The sequence below is a fragment of the Sinohyriopsis cumingii genome, chromosome 3 (assembly GCF_028554795.1).
Source record: "Sinohyriopsis cumingii isolate HCF-2022 chromosome 3, ASM2855479v2, whole genome shotgun sequence".
Lineage (NCBI taxonomy): Eukaryota > Metazoa > Mollusca > Bivalvia > Unionida > Unionidae > Sinohyriopsis > Sinohyriopsis cumingii.
The window spans coordinates 143,928,058-143,949,614 of NC_142963.1; the positions used below are offsets into that span (position 1 = coordinate 143,928,058).

The 21,557-nt window shown below is 35.3% G+C and overlaps 1 protein-coding gene across 2 annotated transcripts in view; it reads right to left on the reverse strand.

The window, feature by feature from the left end:
• Positions 1-323: 323 nt before the first annotated feature.
• Positions 324-21,557, reverse strand: part of LOC149804013 (sterile alpha motif domain-containing protein 3-like) — a 30,674-nt gene continuing 9,440 nt past the window's right edge. For both annotated transcript variants that reach the window (XM_089953901.1, XM_089953902.1), the window contains exon 2: positions 324-20,796. In XM_089953901.1, the coding sequence (XP_089810027.1) occupies positions 19,911-20,783 (873 nt within the window). In that variant the 5' untranslated portion in view covers positions 20,784-20,796 and the 3' untranslated portion in view covers positions 324-19,910. The remainder of the gene's footprint in view (positions 20,797-21,557) is intronic.

The following is a 21,557-nucleotide window of genomic DNA, read 5'->3' on the forward strand; positions in this document are numbered from 1 at the left end:
ACTTTAGCCAAATATTGTACAGCCGTTTACTTTGGCATATACTGTTCGGCAACCACCTCTGCATTTTAGAATATACTGTAAAACAACCACCTATTTACTTTAGCATATTTGATAACCACCCGTGCATTTTAACCAGAATTGTATGACAACCACCTTCTCATTTTAGCATATACTACTGTACGACATCCACATGTGTACTTTAGCAAATATAACCTGGAAACCATCTGTGCACGTCAGCTTACGCTATATGGAACAAGGTTGCTAAAATTATCAGTGCACAATATAACTGAAACAACAGCATGTGATTGACTATAAAAATGACATTTTCTTCAGCTGTCGAATAACAGTCAGGTACATGAACATTTTATTACTCTCGTGGCATTAGATTATGGGGTTATAATACAAGTCTGCATTGCAAAACATGGCATTAGATTATGGGGTTATAATACAAGTCTGCGTTGCAAAACATGGCATTAGATCATGGGGTTACAGTACAAGTATGTGTTGCAAAACATGAGTGCGTTTATATGCAAGTCTAACATTTATTGACTAAAATATCAACTAAAAGTAGATAAACTAATGTAAAATTATAAAATGTAAAACCAAGTGATTGCAAATTATCTAATACCTGCAAAAGCACCTCTTTTGCTCACTGACAATAAGCGTGATAAACAAAACAAATTGACTGTACATGAAAAAAGATCTGAGAGTCTAAAAAATCTACTGTACATGAAAATAGTTCAGAGATTCTAAGATATCTACTGTACATGAAAATAGCCCAGAGATTCTAAGATATCTTCTGTACATGAAAATAGCCCAGAGATTCCAAATACAATGTCAGGGTCTTCTACAGGATAAAACTGTATCTGTAATACTTAAAAATATGTTGTATGAATTGTACCAGAGATAATACAAGTACCAATATTGGCTTTTTGTACAGTTGGTATTTTCAGACAAAATACAGTTACCAAAGTGTGTTTATTGTACAGAGTTTGCATTCTGACACATGCAGATACCTATAGCTGCTTACTGTACGGAGTTGTCATTTTCAGACAATACAATACAGGTACAGTGTACCTGAATTTGCTTATTGTACAAACTGTACAATGGAATTTTCAGTCTATAATTTCATCCTAATTGGCATTCTTGCCAGTGACCAAATGAGATGTCAGTACGCTTCACTTGTGATGACTTGCTCCATGCAGTGTCTGTTACTTCACCGATACTTATAATCCTGCTTATTATTTATGGCAATAGTTTTGAGGCAAAAGACATTATTACTTTTATTTATGACAATATTTTTGAGACAGAAAGCATTATTACTTTTATTTTTGGCAATATTTTTGAGACAAAAGGCATTATTACTTTTATTTATGACAATATTTTTGAGACAAAATGCACTTTTTTATGGCAATATTTTTTTAGATAAAAGGCAATATTACTTTTATTTATGGCAATATTTTTGAGACACAAGGCATTTTTAATTTTATTTATGGCAATATTTTTGAGACAAAATGCATTTTTGCTTTTATTTAATGGGAATGTTTAGAAGGCAAGAAGCATTATTACTTTCATTTATGACATAATCTTTGAGACAAAAAAGCATTATTACTTTTGTTTATAGCAATATTTTTGAGACAATAAGGCATTATTAATTTTATTTCTGACAATTTTGAGACAAAAGGCATTATTGCTTTTATTTAAAGCTTTAGTATTGAGACAAAAGACATTATTACTTTAATTTATGGCAATATTTTTTAAACAAAAGGCATCATTACTTTTATTTGTACAATTTTCTGACCTCTACTTTGCACTAAAAATGTTTTTAGAGACGTAGATGTTACATGATGACACAGAACCAAACAAAAAACTTTACTGAGGTGTGATTGACTGGGGTAACACAACATGCAACACCTCTGTCATGATGAAACATACCCATTCAACTAGAAATTTCAAAGCTGAGAATTTTTTAAAGAAGGCTGTGGATAATGTTCAAGTAAACCAAATATTTTGTTGAAAATGGTTAGATTTACCAAAGCGCCATAAAATTATGGACATACATGAAGGCTGTCCTGTTCACATTTTTGTTAAAAATTGAAACAAAATCTGGATTAATGAATTGCTTCAAAAAATCATGGACGAAATCCTAAATACTATAAATCCCAATAGTTTAGCTTCATTAAATTGTATAAACAAAATTTATTTCAGCAACTTAGTGATTTGAAATTTGAGCAAATATTGACGAGTCAAATAAGTGTTTTCATGTGATGGCTAAATTTCTCCAAGAAAACATCAGAAGCAATCTCCTCTTTATATAAGTGATCTGAAGGACTTGTCTTGGTTGAGATGAGTCTTCCTTGTTTAAACTTGTCAGCATTTTGATTTTATGTTGTAATTACGGTCTGATTGCAAAAACCCATCCTACATAAAGCTCTGGTAAAAACTCGTCCTACATATAGTTCTGCCAAAAACTCGTCCTACATAAAGTTCTGGTAAAAATTGGCTTCCTTGTTGAATTTGCTAAAATTTTATGATCACAATTTTTTTTTTTGTTTACTGTATTTTGGATACCCAAATACTGAGATAAAGAAAGTCTGAATAAATGAGGTATCATTGTATACAATAATGACACCACAATATATAATATAATCACATAGTTTCAGCTGACCACAGTAACACAGTACTGTACTTCTAAAATCTGAAAGAAGAAAAAAACTTAAGCACACAACCTAGACACAAATACAACCGTTAACAATGTCACTGTTGTCACTACCTGAAAAAGCTGGATTGACATAATATGTCACATTGACCTTACTTACCAGTATATTCCAGGCATCCATCTTTGAACAGAATAGACCCAGATCTGCTAACAGAGAATATGCTGCCATAACAGAGTCTGTATTCTTCATTTGAAATTATTAAAAAAACAAATAGCATAGATCTCTGATAAACCAACACATTACAAACCAGCATGTCTTTCACATTTGCTGTTGGCTGCACTTTGTAAACGAGAATATTCCAGCTGGGTATCAGGCGGAAAGAAAAAAGAAAGTACAATAATCCCACAGTACAACACTGACTATGTTGGACCATAATGATGTGCCATGTTACCAGGGATTATGTGGAGACGTGGAATCTTGAACACACTATCAATCTAAAAATGAGCACAAAATAACCTTAATGTTTCCAAGAGCAAGTTAAGGATTTACAGACAGATGGTTAAAACTGTGCACTGGAAATGATTAAAAAAAAAAAAAACAGAGCTTCATGGGGCTTCAGCTTATGAACCCACACTATGGGTTCCATCCCCCGACACCCACTTCCAAGTTGTTTACCCCCTGCCAACTGACATTTCCGGAATACCCTGGGTTATACATGTAGCTGATGTTTCATTGTATTTTAGGGTATATTGTGCACTAAGCTTTTTTCAGTCATTTAGATGGGAACCATGACCATAGTTGTTTTTCCATGGACCATTTTATATAATTCATTCAGTACAATGGAAACTGTGTTATCTCATGGTGCATGTTGTATAATTCAGTCAGTACAATAGGACCAGTGTTATATCAGTGATCATGTACTATTCAGCTAGTATAATGGGACACATGTTATATCAGGGACTATGTTGCATAGTTGAGCCAGTACAATGGGAGCCATGTTGGATCTACTTACAGGAAATGGAATAAACTGTTTTAGAATTTAAAGGACAAACTGGGAGCCCTAGTTTTTAAAGTGATGTTAAATGAATTGGTGTTCATGAGCATTAAGAAGCCCAGAAACCGATTGATGAAACATATTTCCCAATAAAGACCATGATGGAAGACAGTACTGTATGCAATTTGTCATACCCCTCTTATTAGTTATACAGCATCAGTCCATAAAATGCTCTATATTTTCCAGAATTTAATTTTTAATGGAAGGAATCTGATTGGTAACATTTTACCAATTTTAGTTATCACTGAAATTAAATTTTATGTCCAAAAGTTGTTGTTGTTGGGTTTAATGCCATTTTTCAGTACACAATAGGCTATACATGGCGGCCAGTATTAATGGCGGAGGAAAACCCCAGAAAGAACCACCGTCCCATAAGAAGCTACTGGCAAGCTTTCTCACATACCCACATTGGACGAATCTGCCTCGAACCAACACTGACAGACGTGAGATGGCAGTGATTCGTAATGGAGAGCACTTTAGACCACTCGGCCACTCCAAAAGTAGTAAACTTGAAAATAAATTGTATGACCTGTAAGTTGTAAACTTTGAAGAATTACTTAACAAAGAGTACACAGAAAATAACAGACAATACTGATTAGCTGTATGTATTGATCATCATGTGTTAACAAATTTATGTTACAAAGTTAAGATGCAACATTTGCTAAACTCGTGAAGTTTTGTGCAGGCCGCTGTGTACATGTATCATCATTCACATGCATGACAAAATCATTTATCAGTCACAACAGAGCTGATCTAGTAAATGTAAAACAGACAAAAGAAAATAACTCCCAAGAAAGCAATTTGCACAAGTCTTAAAAGCTTTTACATGAAGCACAAAGACACTACAAAACGTCTACCATAGATATCTTACAAATTAATACACTGGAAGACAATGCATCAAGTCTAAGGTAAAGTGGGTGTAGTTTCCATAAAATGGTCACAAGTAGTTTAATATTGGGATCTTTATGTGGTACACATTATAGAATACAGCACTACAAGGTCCATCATTATACAACCATACTCATAAAGTCTGTATGGTAATGGACCAATTCATTATGTACCAGTAGTTGTTAAATTATATGAATAACTTCATTATAGTGCAGTCTCATTATGAGCTGACATACTCAATGGCATCCATGTACATTGTAAAAACAAGGGAGTACCGAGTTACATACTTCATTATAAGCCATCTAATTATAAGGTGTTATACTCTATAGCTTCCAAGAACAGCTTAATAATGAGATGTACTGCACAGTGTTCTTCATTAAAACTCTCAAGCTCCAGGTGGTTGAGTGGTATAAAGTAACTGCCTTTAATGATCAATGCCATGAGTGGTATAAAGCTATTGCCTTTAATGATCAATGCCATGAGTGGTATAAAGCAAATGCCTTTAATGATCAATGCCACGAGTGGTATAAAGCTACTGCCTTTAATGATCAATGCCACGAGTGGTATAAAGCTATTGCCTTTAATGATCAATGCCATGAGTGGTATAAAGCAATTGCCTTTAAAGATCAATGCCATGAGTGGTATAAAGCTATTGCCTTTAATAATCAATGCCAGGAGTGGTATAGAGCAAATGCCTTTAATGATCAATGCCATCTCACCTCTGTCCATGTGGGGTTGAGTCTTGGGCTTGACCAGTGTGGTAAGTGAGAAAGCCTGCCAGTAGCTTGCTGTGGTTTGATGTTTCTTGCTGCCCCCCCCCCCCAGTTCTTCCTACACCAGTTATACTGGCTGCCATGGATAGTGTATCAAGTGCTGAAAAATGGCATTAAATCTAGAACAACAATAAGACAGTCACACTATAAGGGGGTATACTCTGGATGCCATGGATAGTGTATCAAGTGCTGAAAAATGGCATTAAACCTAAAACAACAATAAGATAGTCACATTATAAGGGGGTATACTCTGGCTGCCATGGATAATGTTAAACCTAAAACAACAATAAGACAGTCACACTATAAGGGGGTATACTCTGGCTGCCATGGATAGTGTATCAAGTGCTGAAAAATGGCATTAAACCCAAAACAACAACAAGAGAGTCACATTATAAGGGGGTACACTCTGGCTGCCATCGATAGTGTACCAAGTGCTGAAAAATGGCGTTAAACCCAAAACAACAATAAGACAGTCACGCTATAAAGGGGTATACTCTGGCTGCCATGCATAGCATTTAAATGAGGGAGTACTGTATCAGATACATCATTAGAAGGCAGTCTCACCATAAGACAATATACTCCATGGCTCCCACATACAGCATTATAATGTGTACTGAATTATCAGATTGACAAATCACTGCTTTTCATCATTTGGAACTCAATCTGCAATGTGGCAATGATCTTCACACAGATCAAGTTGTGGAAGAACTAAATGCAACAATTAAATAAAAAAGTATGGTGAACCTATTCAAATAAAAAAAAAAACCAACAAAACAACAACAAAAATTAAATTTATTTGTTAGCTTGTAACAGAATGGACTGGATAAATAACTACTTTCTATGATGCTGTGACTGCAGATCTGAATCCATAATGTTGTGACAGCAGATCTAAATCTATAATGTTGTGACAGCAGATCTGAATCTATAATGTTGTGACAGCAGATGTGAATCTATAATGCTGTGACAGCAGATGTGAATCTACAATGTTGTGACAGCAGATCTGAATCTATAACGTTGACAGCAGATCTGAATCTTTAATGTTGTGACAGCAGATCTGAATCTATAATGTTGTGACAGCAGATCTGAATCTATAACGTTGACAGCAGATCTGAATCTATAATGTTGTGACAGCAGATCTGAATCTATAATGTTGTGACAGCAGATCTGAATCTATAATGCTGTGACAGCAGATCTGAATCTATAATGCTGTGACAGCAGATCTGGGTCTGATTCCTGTATTTGGGTGCACGTTATTCATATACACAGAACTATATGTATTGTTTTGAATTGCTGGCATAACAATACATTCAGGTCATCTGGCCACTACATATTAACACATATCAACCAAGTTCTTTCTTCAAACTCAGAACAAAACACAAATACAATTTTTTGGTCTTTATCACCTACCATTTCTCATGTTTCTACAGATTTTAGCACTCTAGCAAAAATGAAACAAAAACAAACGGGACATGAATAAGTCTGATTTTGTGATTTTGTACATCTATGAAAACTGACAGGCATACATCAGAGAAAACATCTCAACAATACTGGTCTGGGGGTGTGGATACATAAACAGAATAATGATCTGTATTGGTTGCCTTGTCAACCATGCAAGATTAAATTGGAACATGCATGTAATAAAATTAAGTATAAAAACCATGTTTACACTTTTAATGTGTTGTTTTTTCTTTAATATGATGCAAGACCAATATCTTGCTTGATAAATGAAACTGTGTTATTTACATTTAACATAAAAAATATTCCTTTTCCATGTCATAGTGGACTAGGTCAAAAGCACCATTTTGTGAAGAAGAAGAAAAAAAAGATAGACTAGAATTTAAACAATGAGATTCAAAATGTCAAGTGATTTTCCCATTCCCAATGATGAAATTTGATAAAAGAAATGTTATGAAAGGTATAATTCATGCAATTATTTAGAAGCAGCAACTCAGAAATGCACTCATGAAACTTGAGTGCCCATCCATAATGCCTGAAAAATGACGAAAACGCATAAATGGGCTGGACGGATGAACACCATCTGCCTCTACCACATCTCTCGTGTGGCATTAAGGTCCATTCGATTTTATAAAACACAGATTTAAGTCTAATTTCTGTTTACCGCCCAAAACAACGAGATTCAACCCATCATAATGTGGACAGGTGACCAAACATAAAGGTGGAAATGACAACAGTTTTCTAATGGAAACAATCAATGTATAAAACTCGGGGGTATCTATTTGGTACATTTTCCTCTATCAACGAAATTGGCTAATTAGCTCATAAAGTAGTTATACATTTTCAAAAATTCTTTCAATAGTGTTCTTTGTAGCATGTCAACTGCATGTACCATGTGACTTTTCAATGTAGCAGTCTCTGATGCAGAATGAAAGAATGAATGAATCAATTACAATTTCATCAAATTGCAGTCTAATACAATCAAAATAAATTCTACATCAGAACATCAATAAAAAAACATACACTGGGCCCATCAGACTTTATGCTTGGAGCCATGGCATGTCAGATTAATGGTCTTGGCTACCATATGTAAATTCCACTAACACCTTTTTATTTATTCCACATTTTTTTAAACCACTAACATTTTTTCTCTTTTAAAAGGTCCATATAATTAGCAATGAAGATATAAAGAAAACCCAAACAGAAATAGTCTAAAAACTAACAATTACATAATAAAGTTCTTTCTCTGGGCTACCAATTTAGGTTGGGCTATCAGCTTCATTTCCTATTAGTCCAGAGGGGCAACCATCTGATTTTGAAATTTGTCAGATTATATACTGCAAACAAAAAATTTGATATGACATCACAAATTGCAATTATTAAATGAGTTTAAAATAATAACTGGAACATACTAAACTAAGAAACAATTCATATTATATATCACACAAACACAGGTGAGTCACAATAAAAAATTTACAAGTATCAAGAACATTAATGATAATATGAAGACATTAATTGCATTAATGTTACATGAACAAGAAATATGGCATTTGCAACCCTAAAAATTCACAACTCTTCAAAAACAGGCACATGGCCCGTACAAACAAAACATTTCCTGGGAAGAAGACAAGTTTTGCATACAGAAATGTGGTCTTTAAAATAAGACAAAAAAAAAATATATACACACATGTAAAGCACACCTTTATTAAAGAACCGCTGAATAATAAAAATGCCTAAACAAAGCACGCTGTCTTAAAAAGTGTAGGCTTAAATACTGAATTGACTTATTTGTTCAGGCAGTACAAATTTAAATACTGTATCTGACTTATTTGTTCAGACAGTATAAGCTTAAATGCTGCCTTTGACCTGACACTATAGGCATAAATACTGTATCTCATGAACTTTGAAAACAAAGCAAATAGGAATGGAATACACAACTGCTGGATTACAGAACTACAAAGTCATTGATATATAAAGGAATGTCACACATCACATCCAACGATTTTTACATTTAATGTACCTTGGACAAATACCACATACTTGCTTAGTCCAACTGCACACTGCACAAACCCACATCTGCATGCATATTATGCAATGACATATCTGGGTCTGTGCAATTAGCAGGTTGGACAAAACTTATAAACATGTATGGATAGTATATTTATAAAGTAAGAACCACTTGTAGGTTCTGCTTTACAGTTTGTATGTACTTCTGAGAGAGGGACTGGAATAATGCGAAGTTGTTTGCATTTGCAACATGCAATGTGGACAGAATGTTTGTATACCTCTAAGTTACTTTCGTGTACCATGACTGAAATTTATTAACATGTGGCTACTGTGGAAACCGTACAGCAAAACCTCTAGACAAACACGAACATTTTCTGCTAATGCATTTCTGTTTTTCACCCCATGTTTTACGTCATCTATGATTTTTTCTATAAAATAGAACACCGATGTCAAATATGAAAATGAGCTCGTTATGCCCCTTTTTCTCTTGTTTATACAATATGCCTTGTGGCAGTATTGTATGAATAGACCTCAATTTTAGGGAAATCAAAAGTCTCAGAACAAAGAAGCAAAATCTAGTTTAATTTTAAACAGTTGGATTAAGTGAAAGAAAAATGCAAAAAAATGTTTCTTTCATTCATTTGTAAGAAAATGAAGAAAAAATTATATGACAACACAGATTCACTTGTTTCTATAAAACAGCGTTTGAAGAATAAGCAAACTTATACACTTTTACCTTTATGAATCTGACCTGTTAAATACCAGTTGAAACTAAGATTTATTATGACATTTCAGGAATATTTGTGGCAAATTTCATATTCCAGCCTTTTAGCATAAAAGTGGTTGCTAATATGAGAAAATGCAATGTGCTTTTATAAAAAATAGCTAATTTTTATCATGGTCATGGCAAAGGTGGGTTTGTGTGGGATTTGCATTGAATGAATACTGTTCTGTGGAAGAAAAACATTAATTATTGAAATGATTGTTCAGATGCTTGCGACTTCAACTATACAACCAAATTCAATACAATAATAACATATTTTTAGTCTTGCAGTTCTTCTCTATAGTTATTTTCAACTTCAAAGAGTGTGATTGGTAAAGGGTGAACTTGTTTGTATTGGCAGCAGCACAGTGGCATATTGGCATACATCGTGTAACTTTCATTTACTGTGACTGAACTTTAAATTATATACCATCTAAGCAGATGGCTGATCAAAATGAGCTGCTCTCCTGTGCTCAAAAATGAGCCCATACTAGTCCAGTGTACTGTGCTCAAAAATGAGCCTATACTAGTCCAGTGTACTGTGCTCAAAAATGAGCCTATACTAGTCCAGTGTACTGTGCTCAAAAATGAGCCTATACTAGTCCAGTGTACTGTGCTCAAAAATGAGCCTATACTAGTCCAGTGTACACTAACTTTAGCAGTTATTAAAATAAGAAAAACAAATTTTGCCCAAGTTGGCAATTCCAGTTTTTTAAGTGCAATGAATAAATTATAAAAAAAGTTTAAAAAAATTATCAGCTCATTATTTTTCCAATTTACCTTTTAAGTCCAGGAAGGGAAAATGACCAAGTCTTTGAGGTGCACATCTGGAATAAGGCCAACCTGTATACTCTATAACCCATATTATACTCAATAATCGTACACCAAAAGAGGAATTTGATAGTTCTTTTATCAATACCAAAGATATACAAGATCTTTTTTTAATAACCAGGATAACCAGTGAGAAACTCAAGGATATTATTCATCTTTACAAATCAAACTCTTTGCATAGTAAAAAAACTGAAGAGCAGAATTCTACTTAATAACAATGCCATTTACATTGAGCCCACCTTTTATTTATAAATGAAGAGCCTTATAACAGGAACTGTGTTATAAATGAAGAGCCTTATAACATGGACTGTGTTATGAATGAAGATCCTTATAATAGGAACTGTGTTATAAATGAACAGCCTTATAACAGAAACTGCATTATAAATGAAGAGACTTATAACAGGAACTGAGTTATAAATTAACAGCCTTATAACAGAAACTGCATTATAAATGAAGAGACGTAACAGGAACTGTGTTATAAATCAACAGCCTTATAACAGAAACTGCATTATAAATGAAGAGACTTGTAGCAGGAACTGTCTTATAAATGAAGAGACTTATAACAGGAACTGTGTTATAAATGAAACAGGAACTGTGTTATAAATGAAGAGCCTTGCAGTAAGCGAGTACTCAATGGAACTTTAACATTATACAGAAAAGCCTGGATTATCCTGAAAGGTCATTATCCAAATTTTTGCCACATTTGAACCAACATGTTTCCAAAACATCTATAAGACCTGAACCATACAGTCAGTGATTCTTCCTGTACTCTTGTTTTTCATGTTATCATCAATCCATAAAATAAATCACAGCTATTTAGTCCTCGTATTGAGAAGTCATCTAGATATTACAAATATCTCTGTGTAGAATCAGCTGAAAAATGTAATACATGCCATAATTGTTTAAAATTTAACAAAATAAATTCATGGAACATTAATACTACATCACTGTCTCTAAAACATGACCTAAACACAAAATGTAACCAGAGACCAATCGACAGACCATAACACTGTGCTGCTGTAATTATATTTTGCAGCTGGGTATAAAAAGTGGAGGAAAAATTATACAGACACAATTATCAGAACTCTCGATTGCCGGAACCATCTTCATGTAACCCGCAAATCTGGATAACAGACATCCTACTGTTTTGTGGACTTGTAACAAAAGGTTTGTTTTAACTTGGGACCACAGTACATTCATGTTTTGTTCTTTCATCACCAAGTGCAAGCTCATCAACAGTACGACAAAAAAAGCAATAATATTTAATGCAACATTGGTTCTTCTGTATAGTGATCCCTCACTATATCATGTCCTCTCATGACTTGGCATGGTAATGATCCAATTTAACTAGATTTCTCTGCTCTATTTAGTTGGTGTCTAGTAAGTACCAATTACACTTAGAAAATGTTTTCACATCATGAAATACCATACTGATGTGTTTTGTATACACTATTGAGACATGGGCTTGTTTTCACCACCATCAGAATAATGAACCTTTATGCCTAATTAGGTCCATTAAGTAGCTTTATAATGAGAAAGCAAAGTACTTAGCAAAAAGCTATGGACTAACAAAGCATTACTTTACAATGACGATAGTGTCAAAATACTGGAGTACGGGGAAATACATTGCTTCACCCCCAGCATTGTAGCTGCCACCGATATGCACTCTTTGACAGTGTACAACAATCAGGTCATTACAAGATACTTGCATAGTGTAGCAACATCCAACTCAGTAGCAAGGCTCATTTAAGTCTTACAGAGCTAAAAGAAAGTGAATGTGTGTGTGTGTGAGAGAGAGAGAGAAAGAAAGAGAGAGAGAAATACATGTCAAGTTTTAGTGCAATATAAATATTCATCTGGTTACATAACACAGAAAGTGAATTGACCATTTCCACCTTAGTGCCACTGATGTACACCCAACTACACTCTTTGTATGATCAATGTAGCCAGACCTTTGCTACACTGTGCTATGTGGTGTAAAACTGTATTTACTTATGTGACCAGTTAAGTTACCATATTTTGAGGCCTTTTTTTTGAAAATCAATTAAGGTAATCTGCAAACTGTGAGTAGAACAGAACATATGCCTAGGTGCTAGAATAGATAATGTGTCTAGGATGCTGAGTGTAATTGGGTGAGGTGAAAGAAATGCCTGAATTACAAGATTATGTCAATAACTACACTTACCAGCACCCTACAACAGCTCGAGTGTAACACTGTCAATCCACTTTCAATCCTCAAGTACACTCGACTAAACAACATTACAAAAGCAAAGAATGATAGAAGGGTAAATTTAAGTGCTGTCCTATCATTCCTGTGTAACTTATGATACTTCTATTTACTAGTGAAAAATCTGAAATATTCATGGAGGATTTGATTTCATTATTTTTGTGGTTAACAAAAATCCAAAACAAGAAGTCCAACAAGAAAGGTTTCTGTTGAAATTTGGTGATGAAGTAATGCAACCCCATTATTTTTATGCCCAAGAAACTGTCCATTTACTCCTGACTAAATTTTATTTACATAAAATACATCTGGCTTGATAGTACACCTGCAGTGTTAATTATATTATATTTATAGTAGCTTCAACATGGAATGACATCGTCTTCATGATGTATAGATAAATCACACATGTACAAAATGTAACACAACTACACAATCTTGCACAGGCATTTATGTATGAATGCATGACACAAATTTTAATGCAAGTGATCAATTTTGTCTACATCTAACAAATTCATACCAACAGAAAGGAAAATATATATACACACACCTACATTTTATGGCATCAAAAATGTTAAAAGCATATAAACACTGGTGTTACCATTAAAGAGATTTGATGTATTTGCATTCTTTTAAAAATAAAAATTACCCAACTGGGAGCAGCTGCCTGGATTTAGGTCTACAACCACTTCATGTGCCAGCAACAGACTTGGATCTGCAATTGCATAATGTGCCAGCAAAACATACTTGATTACATAATGTGCCAGCAACACAGACTTGTAGCTACAATCACAAAATGTGCCAACAGTAAAGACACATATCTGCAATCACAAAATGTGCCAGCAACAGACTTGGATCTGTAATCGCATAATGTGCCAGCAATACAGTCTTGATTACATAATGTACCAGCAAAACAGACTTGTATCTACAATCACAAAATGTGCTAGCAACTCAGACTTGGATTTACAATCACATGATGTGCCAGCAATACTGACTTTGATCTGCTGGAATCGTATTATTAGGCAGCAACACAGACTTGGATATACAATCACATGATGTGACAGCAACACAGACTTAGATCTGCAATCACATAATGTGCCTACAACACAGACTTGGATCTACAATCACATAATGTGCCTGCAACACAAGACTTTGATCAACAATCACATAATGTGCCAGCAGCACAAACTTGGATCTACAGTCACAAACAGTGCCTGCAATACCAACTTGGATCTACAATCACATAATGTGCCTGCAACAGACTTGGATCTACAATCACATAATGTGCCTTTAATAGACTTGGATCTACAATCACACAATGTGCCTGCAACAGACTTGGATCTACAATCACATAATGTGCCTGCAACAGACTTGGATCTACAATCACATAATGTGCCTGCAACAGACTTGGATCTACAATCACATAATGTGCCTGCAACAGACTTGGATTTACAATCACATAATGTGCCTGCAACAGACTTGGATCTACAATCACATAATGTGCCAGCAATTCAGACTTAGATCCACAATCACACAATGTGCCTGCAACAAAGGATCCCTCCTGCTCATCACAGCTACGGTCTCAAGCAATCGAATCATTGAGTAACAGTATATCTGGATGTATGCTTTTTCTTTTCAGTAGACTGGAACTCCCAGTGTAGAACAGACCCAATGCACTCTTTGGAATGTGGTCAGCATGACCAACTTGCAACTAAAAGGCGCAGGTTTGAATCCTAGATTAGCACAGGCTTTCTACCATGGTGTCCTTGGGCAAGGCACTTTATACCAGAGGTGTAGCTAAGATATTTTGCGCCCGGGGACGAACTATAAATTTGGCGCCCCAGCCCCCTCCCCGTTTAATCACATTTTTGAATATTACCCTTGTTTACTTATTATAATGTAACGTTGTAAGCCTCATTTTGGCGCCCCTGTACCTTGGCGCCCGGGGACATATGTACCCCCCTGCCCCCCCCCCCCCCCGCTATGCCTCTGCTTTATACCAATTGCCTGAGCACTAAATAACTGACTTGTATTGATATGCTGTAAACCAAATTCAGTAGAATGAGTGTAAAAAACAGGTAACCATAGATATAAACTCTTATGGAAAACCAGAAATTGGGTACCATTTCATGAAAATCTCCATTCCGGGCAAGCCAAATAAATTGAACTTTTCCCCAGACCTAGACTAAATGTATGATTATGTACATGAATTAAAATTAAAATAGTGCATTTAAAAGACATTAAATATATTTTAAAAACATGTATACCTACTCAGTTATGTTCATTTAGTACAGTGCCTCTGTGCAGAATGTATGTACCCTTTAAAAGGAATGCCATCTATATTGGCTTGCTGGGTTTCTGAGGGCCCAGAGTGGCCAAGTGGTATATAGCACTCACCATTACAGATCACTGCCATCTCACCTCAGTCTGTGTGTGTCTGAGTCTCAGCAAACGTGGGTACATGAGAAAGCCCGCCAGTAGCTTCTCGTGGGCCAGTGGTTCTTTCCGGGGTTTTCCAGGGTTCCTCCTCCACCAGTTAAACTGGCCGCCATGTATAGTCTATCTTGTGCTGAAAAATGGCATTAAACCCTACAACAACAACAACTGGGTTTCTGTTACAAATATATCCTTTCTTTGTGCACAACTGTTGATGTACTATGTAACCATGATCAATATATTTTATACTGGGTGGTAATTTTATGAATGAGACATTTCAGGAAACTCTATGATAATAGAACAAGTTAGTTTGAACTCTTTGAGTACAAAAACTGTTTACAACTGTTTAAAATTGATGATTTTTAGTGGGTCCATGCAGTTTGTAAGAAGCAATCAATATGACTGCACATATTTGGTTATTAAATTTTAACAAATATTTCAAACACTAACAAGTGATGATTTCTTGGTCACTATAAACTCGAATAATTCTGAAAAAACACAATTTAGTGATTTTTACAACTGTATGAAGTACACTATGACTAAGGCAACTAAGCAACCATATTTCTTAAAGTATTATGCATACGCAACTGTAAAGGTCATCCAATTGTTCTGCACAAAATGGGCGAGTCAGCGACTTAGTCCACACAAAATGGGCGAGTCAGCGACTTGGTCTGCACAAAATGGGCCAGTCTGTGATGTTACAAAAAATCAATTTTGATGAATAGTTGTTACTTTAATCAAAATGGAAAATTGTAAGCAAATTTCTGTGCTTGATTTTGGTCAAAATTCAACTCCAAGCTGTTTCAGTACTGAACATCGATCAGATGGATGATCATGGCATTTTACGAGATCACAACAATAGCAAATGCAGATCAAAAACAGCAAGAATGAACAATTGTTGCACCAGTTTTCATCTAGTTAATGTCTATGATCGTTAGAAAGTAAAGTTTGCCATGTGCCTTGGTGAGTGTATGGCAAAACAAATTAATGACAAATCATGCCACATGCTGTGATGAACGTATGACAAGACAGACTAATAATGTCAATTCATGTTTGTGATGAGCATATGACAAGACTAATATCAAATCATGCCATGTGCTGTGATGAGCCTATGAGAACTCTAATAAAGTTAAATCATGATGCATGCTGTGACAATCAGATGACAAGACTAATAATGTCAAATGATGACGTGCTGTGACAAGCATATGACCAGACAGACTAATAATGTCAAATCATGCCATGTGCTGTGACAATCAGATGACAAGACTAATAATGTCAAATCATGCCATGTGCTGTGACAATCAGATGACAAGACTATTAATGTCAAATGATGCCATGTGCTGCGATGAGCATATGACCAAACAAATAATGTCAAAAGATGCCATGTGCTATGATAAGCCTACGACTAGACAGACTAATAATGTCAAAAGATGCCATGTGCTATGATAAGCCTACGACTAGACAGACTAATAATGTCAAAAGATGCCATGTGCTATGATAAGCCTACGACTAGACAGACTAATAATGTCAAAAGATGCCATGTGCTATGATAAGCCTACGACTAGACAGACTAATAATGTCAAATGATGCCATGTGCTATGATAAGCCTATGACCCGACAGACTAATAATGTCAAAAGATGCCATGTGCTATGATGAGCCTATGACCTGACAGACTAAAAATGTCAAATGATGCCATGTGCTATGATGAGCCTATGACCCAACAGACTAATAATGTAAAATCATGACATGTGCTGTGATGAGGATATGACCAAACAAATAATGTAAAATCATGACATGTGCTGTGATGAGCCTATGACCAGACAAATGATCTAAAATCATGACATGTGCTGTGATGAGCCGTCGACCCGACAGACTACTGTAAAATGAATCCATGTGTTGTGATAAGCCTATGACCAGACAGACTAATAATGTCAGATCATGACATGTGCTGTGATGAACACATGACAAGGCAAACTCATGTCAAATCTTGCCATGTGCTGTGACAAATATGATAAGACAAACTCATGTCAGATCATGATATGTGCTGTGATGAGCATATGACCAGACAGACTAATGTCGAATCATGCAGTGTGTTGTGATGAGCGTCTGACAAAATTAATAAGGTCAAATAACACGTACTATCAGTGATCAATCTTTCGATCAGGTTTGTGAAATCAGATATTTACCATCTTAGATTATAGGCCTACTCACACAACCAATAAAACACAAAAGAAATGTAGCATTCAAAGTATTCATAGTATTTGCTTATTTTTCATGCATAAGTATCTTATCAGCTGCCAAAACCTGCAAGATTTTAAAAAGTAGATCTTGTACGCATTTTTCTAAATATAAATTACGTCTAAAGATTTGACATACTGCTTATAAAAATGTCAAATACATTTATATTTAATGTAATTAATAATATCTTATTTACATAGTGTGCAAAACATTTAACCAGACTACTGTGAATGGCAGACTGTATGCTTGCACTGTTCAACAGTCCTCTATCCCAATAACTAAAACTTTGTGCAGAAATCACTTTTTCTCATTCATTAACATTCACCTTTGACCTCTGATCCCTAAATTAACAGACTTACCCCATGCGCATAATTTTCTGTGTGTCCAGGTCTGTGATGTAGAGCTAATGTTAACATGCAGAAACAATATTTCTTCTTCCAGTCAGTTACCTTGGTCTTTGATCTTTAGATCCCAAAATCATACCATAAGTGCAAGCCAACTGTGGAAATTATTTTAATTCTTTCACTCACTGACCTTTGACCTTCTGACCATCAAACTGATAGGCTTCTTCCTAACAACGAGTGCAAGACTGCCATAAATTTGGTAACTTAAAATGGTGATGAACTCAGACTACTGTGCAAAAAACATTTTTTTCGTCTTTCAGTCAGTAACTCTGTTCTTAGTCTTTTTGATACTTAGTCTTTTTGACCCAAACATTGAAAGGGCTATTCCTTACCATAAATGCAAACTATCCACAAAGTTTGGTAAATAGAGACCTTTACTGTGCTGAAACTATCATTTTTCTGTCAGTGACCTTGACTATTGACCCCAAAATTGACAGACTAATTCCTTAACCACACTGCAGCTATACTTTAAGTGTGGTAGCTACTGATAGTGGAGAACTAGAGGTACTGTACATAATCTACTGTTTATAGTCACTGTATATGAATCCAGCTGCAAACTGCACAGACCTAGATCTGCAAGCATATAATGTGCCAGCAGATCTGGGCCCTTGCAGTCTGTAAGGAGTAATCAGCAGAACAAACAAAACACAGACCCTGATCTGTAGGGCCATTATGATATGGCAGATCATTATGCTGTTTGGACTCGAATTATAAGCAAGTATAGACTGTATATTTCTTTGTTCAGTTGGTGGCTCTGAACGCTGAACTTCTGATCCTGAAATCAACAGGATTCTTCCATATCCATGTGCATGCCATGCCATTCACAAAGTTTGCTAAGTACAGATGGTGGAGAACTTAAATTATTGTGTGAAAATGAAAACTGTAACAGAGCAAAGGACAGACAGACAGACAGATAATTTAACACTATGCTCTGCCTAATGGCAGGATATAATTAAACACACAAGCACTTAAGCAATCTGAGGAAGCTAGACTCGAGCAAAAACATTAACATATGAACAATTAACACCAGCAAGATGTGCTGATGCAATGTAAAAGGAAGAGAAAGGGACTTAATTCAATTCATGCCCAAGTACCTGCACACAGCCAACATGGTACAACCCTGCCATAATTAAATTTCAGCCTGTATGTTATCTTTTTTGCTGCAGCTATGAAAATTGATACAATAGTGCTGAATTTAACAAGGATTCATACAGGGATAACATATTTAAAGGTCAGGTTTACCCTGTTACTCTGAAATATCTCATTTAAAACACCTTTTTTTTCGTATGTTCAATTCTGTATTTCTGAAATCGAGAAAAGCCAACAACGTAAATTACACTGGCAGTCATCCGTGACTTTCCACTACAAATTGAAGAACACATGCCTAGAAAAGCTTAATCCCCAAATCTGAAGTATTCTTTTAAATAAATTGCATGTGAAACTTTTAACCCTCTTTAGTGATTTCATTTACCGATAGCTCTAATTTAAGCTAACAAGTAAATTTAACAAAATACTATGAAAATTCTTATTGTTCAAACTTAATGCTTTGTAAGGAAAACAGTAACTATGTAACTAACAGTAATCATTACTGATCTAAAAAAAATCCCCCCCCCCATGTCATTAAAAACAAATGCTCTAAAGAATCGGAAAGGAAAGGTACTTCATCTGATCACTCCCCTTCAACTTTTTATCACTCCAAGCAGAGAAACAAATTATTCCTTTACTTACTGGTGCACTACCTCTGCATTTGGTGGAAATGACTGCTCCAAAAATCCCTGCCACCGGTTTGACATATTTGATCTAGACATGCTTCAACTTCTAAAATATTGCAGAGGAATAAAGATTTTTTAAAATCCATTCAGTAATGAAGTTCTTACTAGCTTCATGGTTCAAGCATGTTATATGCAACAACCTCACAAACATCGGACAACAATAAAATCTTACAATTTACTGTGTTACAATTTTCTTTGTAACAATTTTTTTTAAAAGACTGAACAATAAACTTTTTAAAAAAATGCAATTCAATGTTGTTCATAAACTAAATAACGCATTTGAAAAAGTTTCCTTGTGTTCCTTTCTGACAAGTCTTAGAAGGGCATCAATCTAGTATCTAGAAAATGAACATGTATCTCAGCTTTAGGACTACTTTTTTCATGCATAAATACATTCTTAGCCTATGTTACTCTGGCTTGGATCGACTCCTCTGTTTCTTCTGTGCTTCGGAACGCTGAAGCCTGTTCATCAGCTGTTTGCACTGTGCAGGAATGGGGATGTTGTCCTTCATCTTCAAGATGGCTTTCTGAATGAAGGTGTATGTGTTCTGGAGAGTCTGTGGGTATTCCATATTGAACACCCAATATGCTGCGAATAAATTCTCAAATGCAATAGTAAACTCTTCATATTCTTGCACGACCTCTTCTTCTATGATCAGAAAAAACTCATCACTCTTAAACACTGAACCTCTTGAGATGAGCACTGGTACTATTTTTCCTTTCGCATCCACTTGTGCATCCTCTGCGACTTCAATAATACAATCAACCAGATTTTCTCGCAACAATGTTGGAAGAAGACAGATGCATGTAACCATGTCCCAATATTGCTTCAGATCTGGTTGCTCCAGCTTGATTTTATCTGCAGCTTTCAGCAGTGCACTGGTGCCTGGGCAGTGCTTTGCAAACTCGATAATTGGTCCAGAGTTCTTTACACAGTACTGCTGCAAAGTCTGGTCCAAATCAAACTCAGTGATCCGCTCAAATTCTGCAAGGATTTGCCTCTCTTTGAAAAGATATGGGTATGTCTCTCGTATGATGGCAACTGTAGGATCCTCAAAGTTAATAAAATTCCGACGGATATCAAATGTGTTGTTCATGAACTTTTTAATTTCCTCCTCAGTCATTGATGTGCTGGGTTCATCTTTCAGAAGTTTGGACTTCTTTGTTGAACTCGGTCCATCACCTTCTCCACCAGAGATCGCAGCTTCCACAGCTGATGAAGGTCCAGGCATAACTTCCGCTGTCATCATTGCACTTTTACGTTTACCTCTGCTGGACATCTGTTAGACTGCTCTAAAAAAAAATTAAATCAAATTTCTAAATTAAATATGTGCAACTGAAAAGCATTTATTTGCACTTTTATGACTCACTTACCTTTCCCAAATACCAATAGAGAATACATTCTTCAGTTTTCTTTGAACTCCAACATCTTAGCTCTACTCCTGTGTGGTCCATCAAAATTCATTGTTGGGTACAATTTGACAACACTAAAATATAAAATGTCTACCAAACTTTGAGGAGAAGTGAACATTATAAAGAATGGTTGCTTGAATATTAAAATCCGTTCTATTGCCAGCATTTGCTGCAGTCTCGTGGATCAATGTTTGACCAAAGTACTGTATATAGGGTAAGTGGCCCCTTGACATATTCTAAAAGAAACCAGATTAGATTTCGATGGGCGAAAATTTTTCATTTCCTATTTATTTTTTAAAAAGAAATATATTCTTCTGAATTTTCACACAGTTAATAATTTTTTAAGTATATAAATTAACATATTTAAAAAATCTTTCGACCAGTCTTTGTGTGACGTCACCTCCCAAATTCAATAAAGAAGCTATCAGCTACTGAATTCAACCACATAATTTAATGTTAAAAATTCAAAACACAAAGCTTTTCTGCATTAGACCCGACTATGTTTCACAGGCAATTTATGATGAAATCAATGCAGAATTGTCCAAAGTTTTAAAATTACCACTACACAGTTGCACTTTCTTTCTTGTAAGTTGGAGATAAAAAAAACCCCGAGACATTTTTACAGTAGTCTCAGCATTATA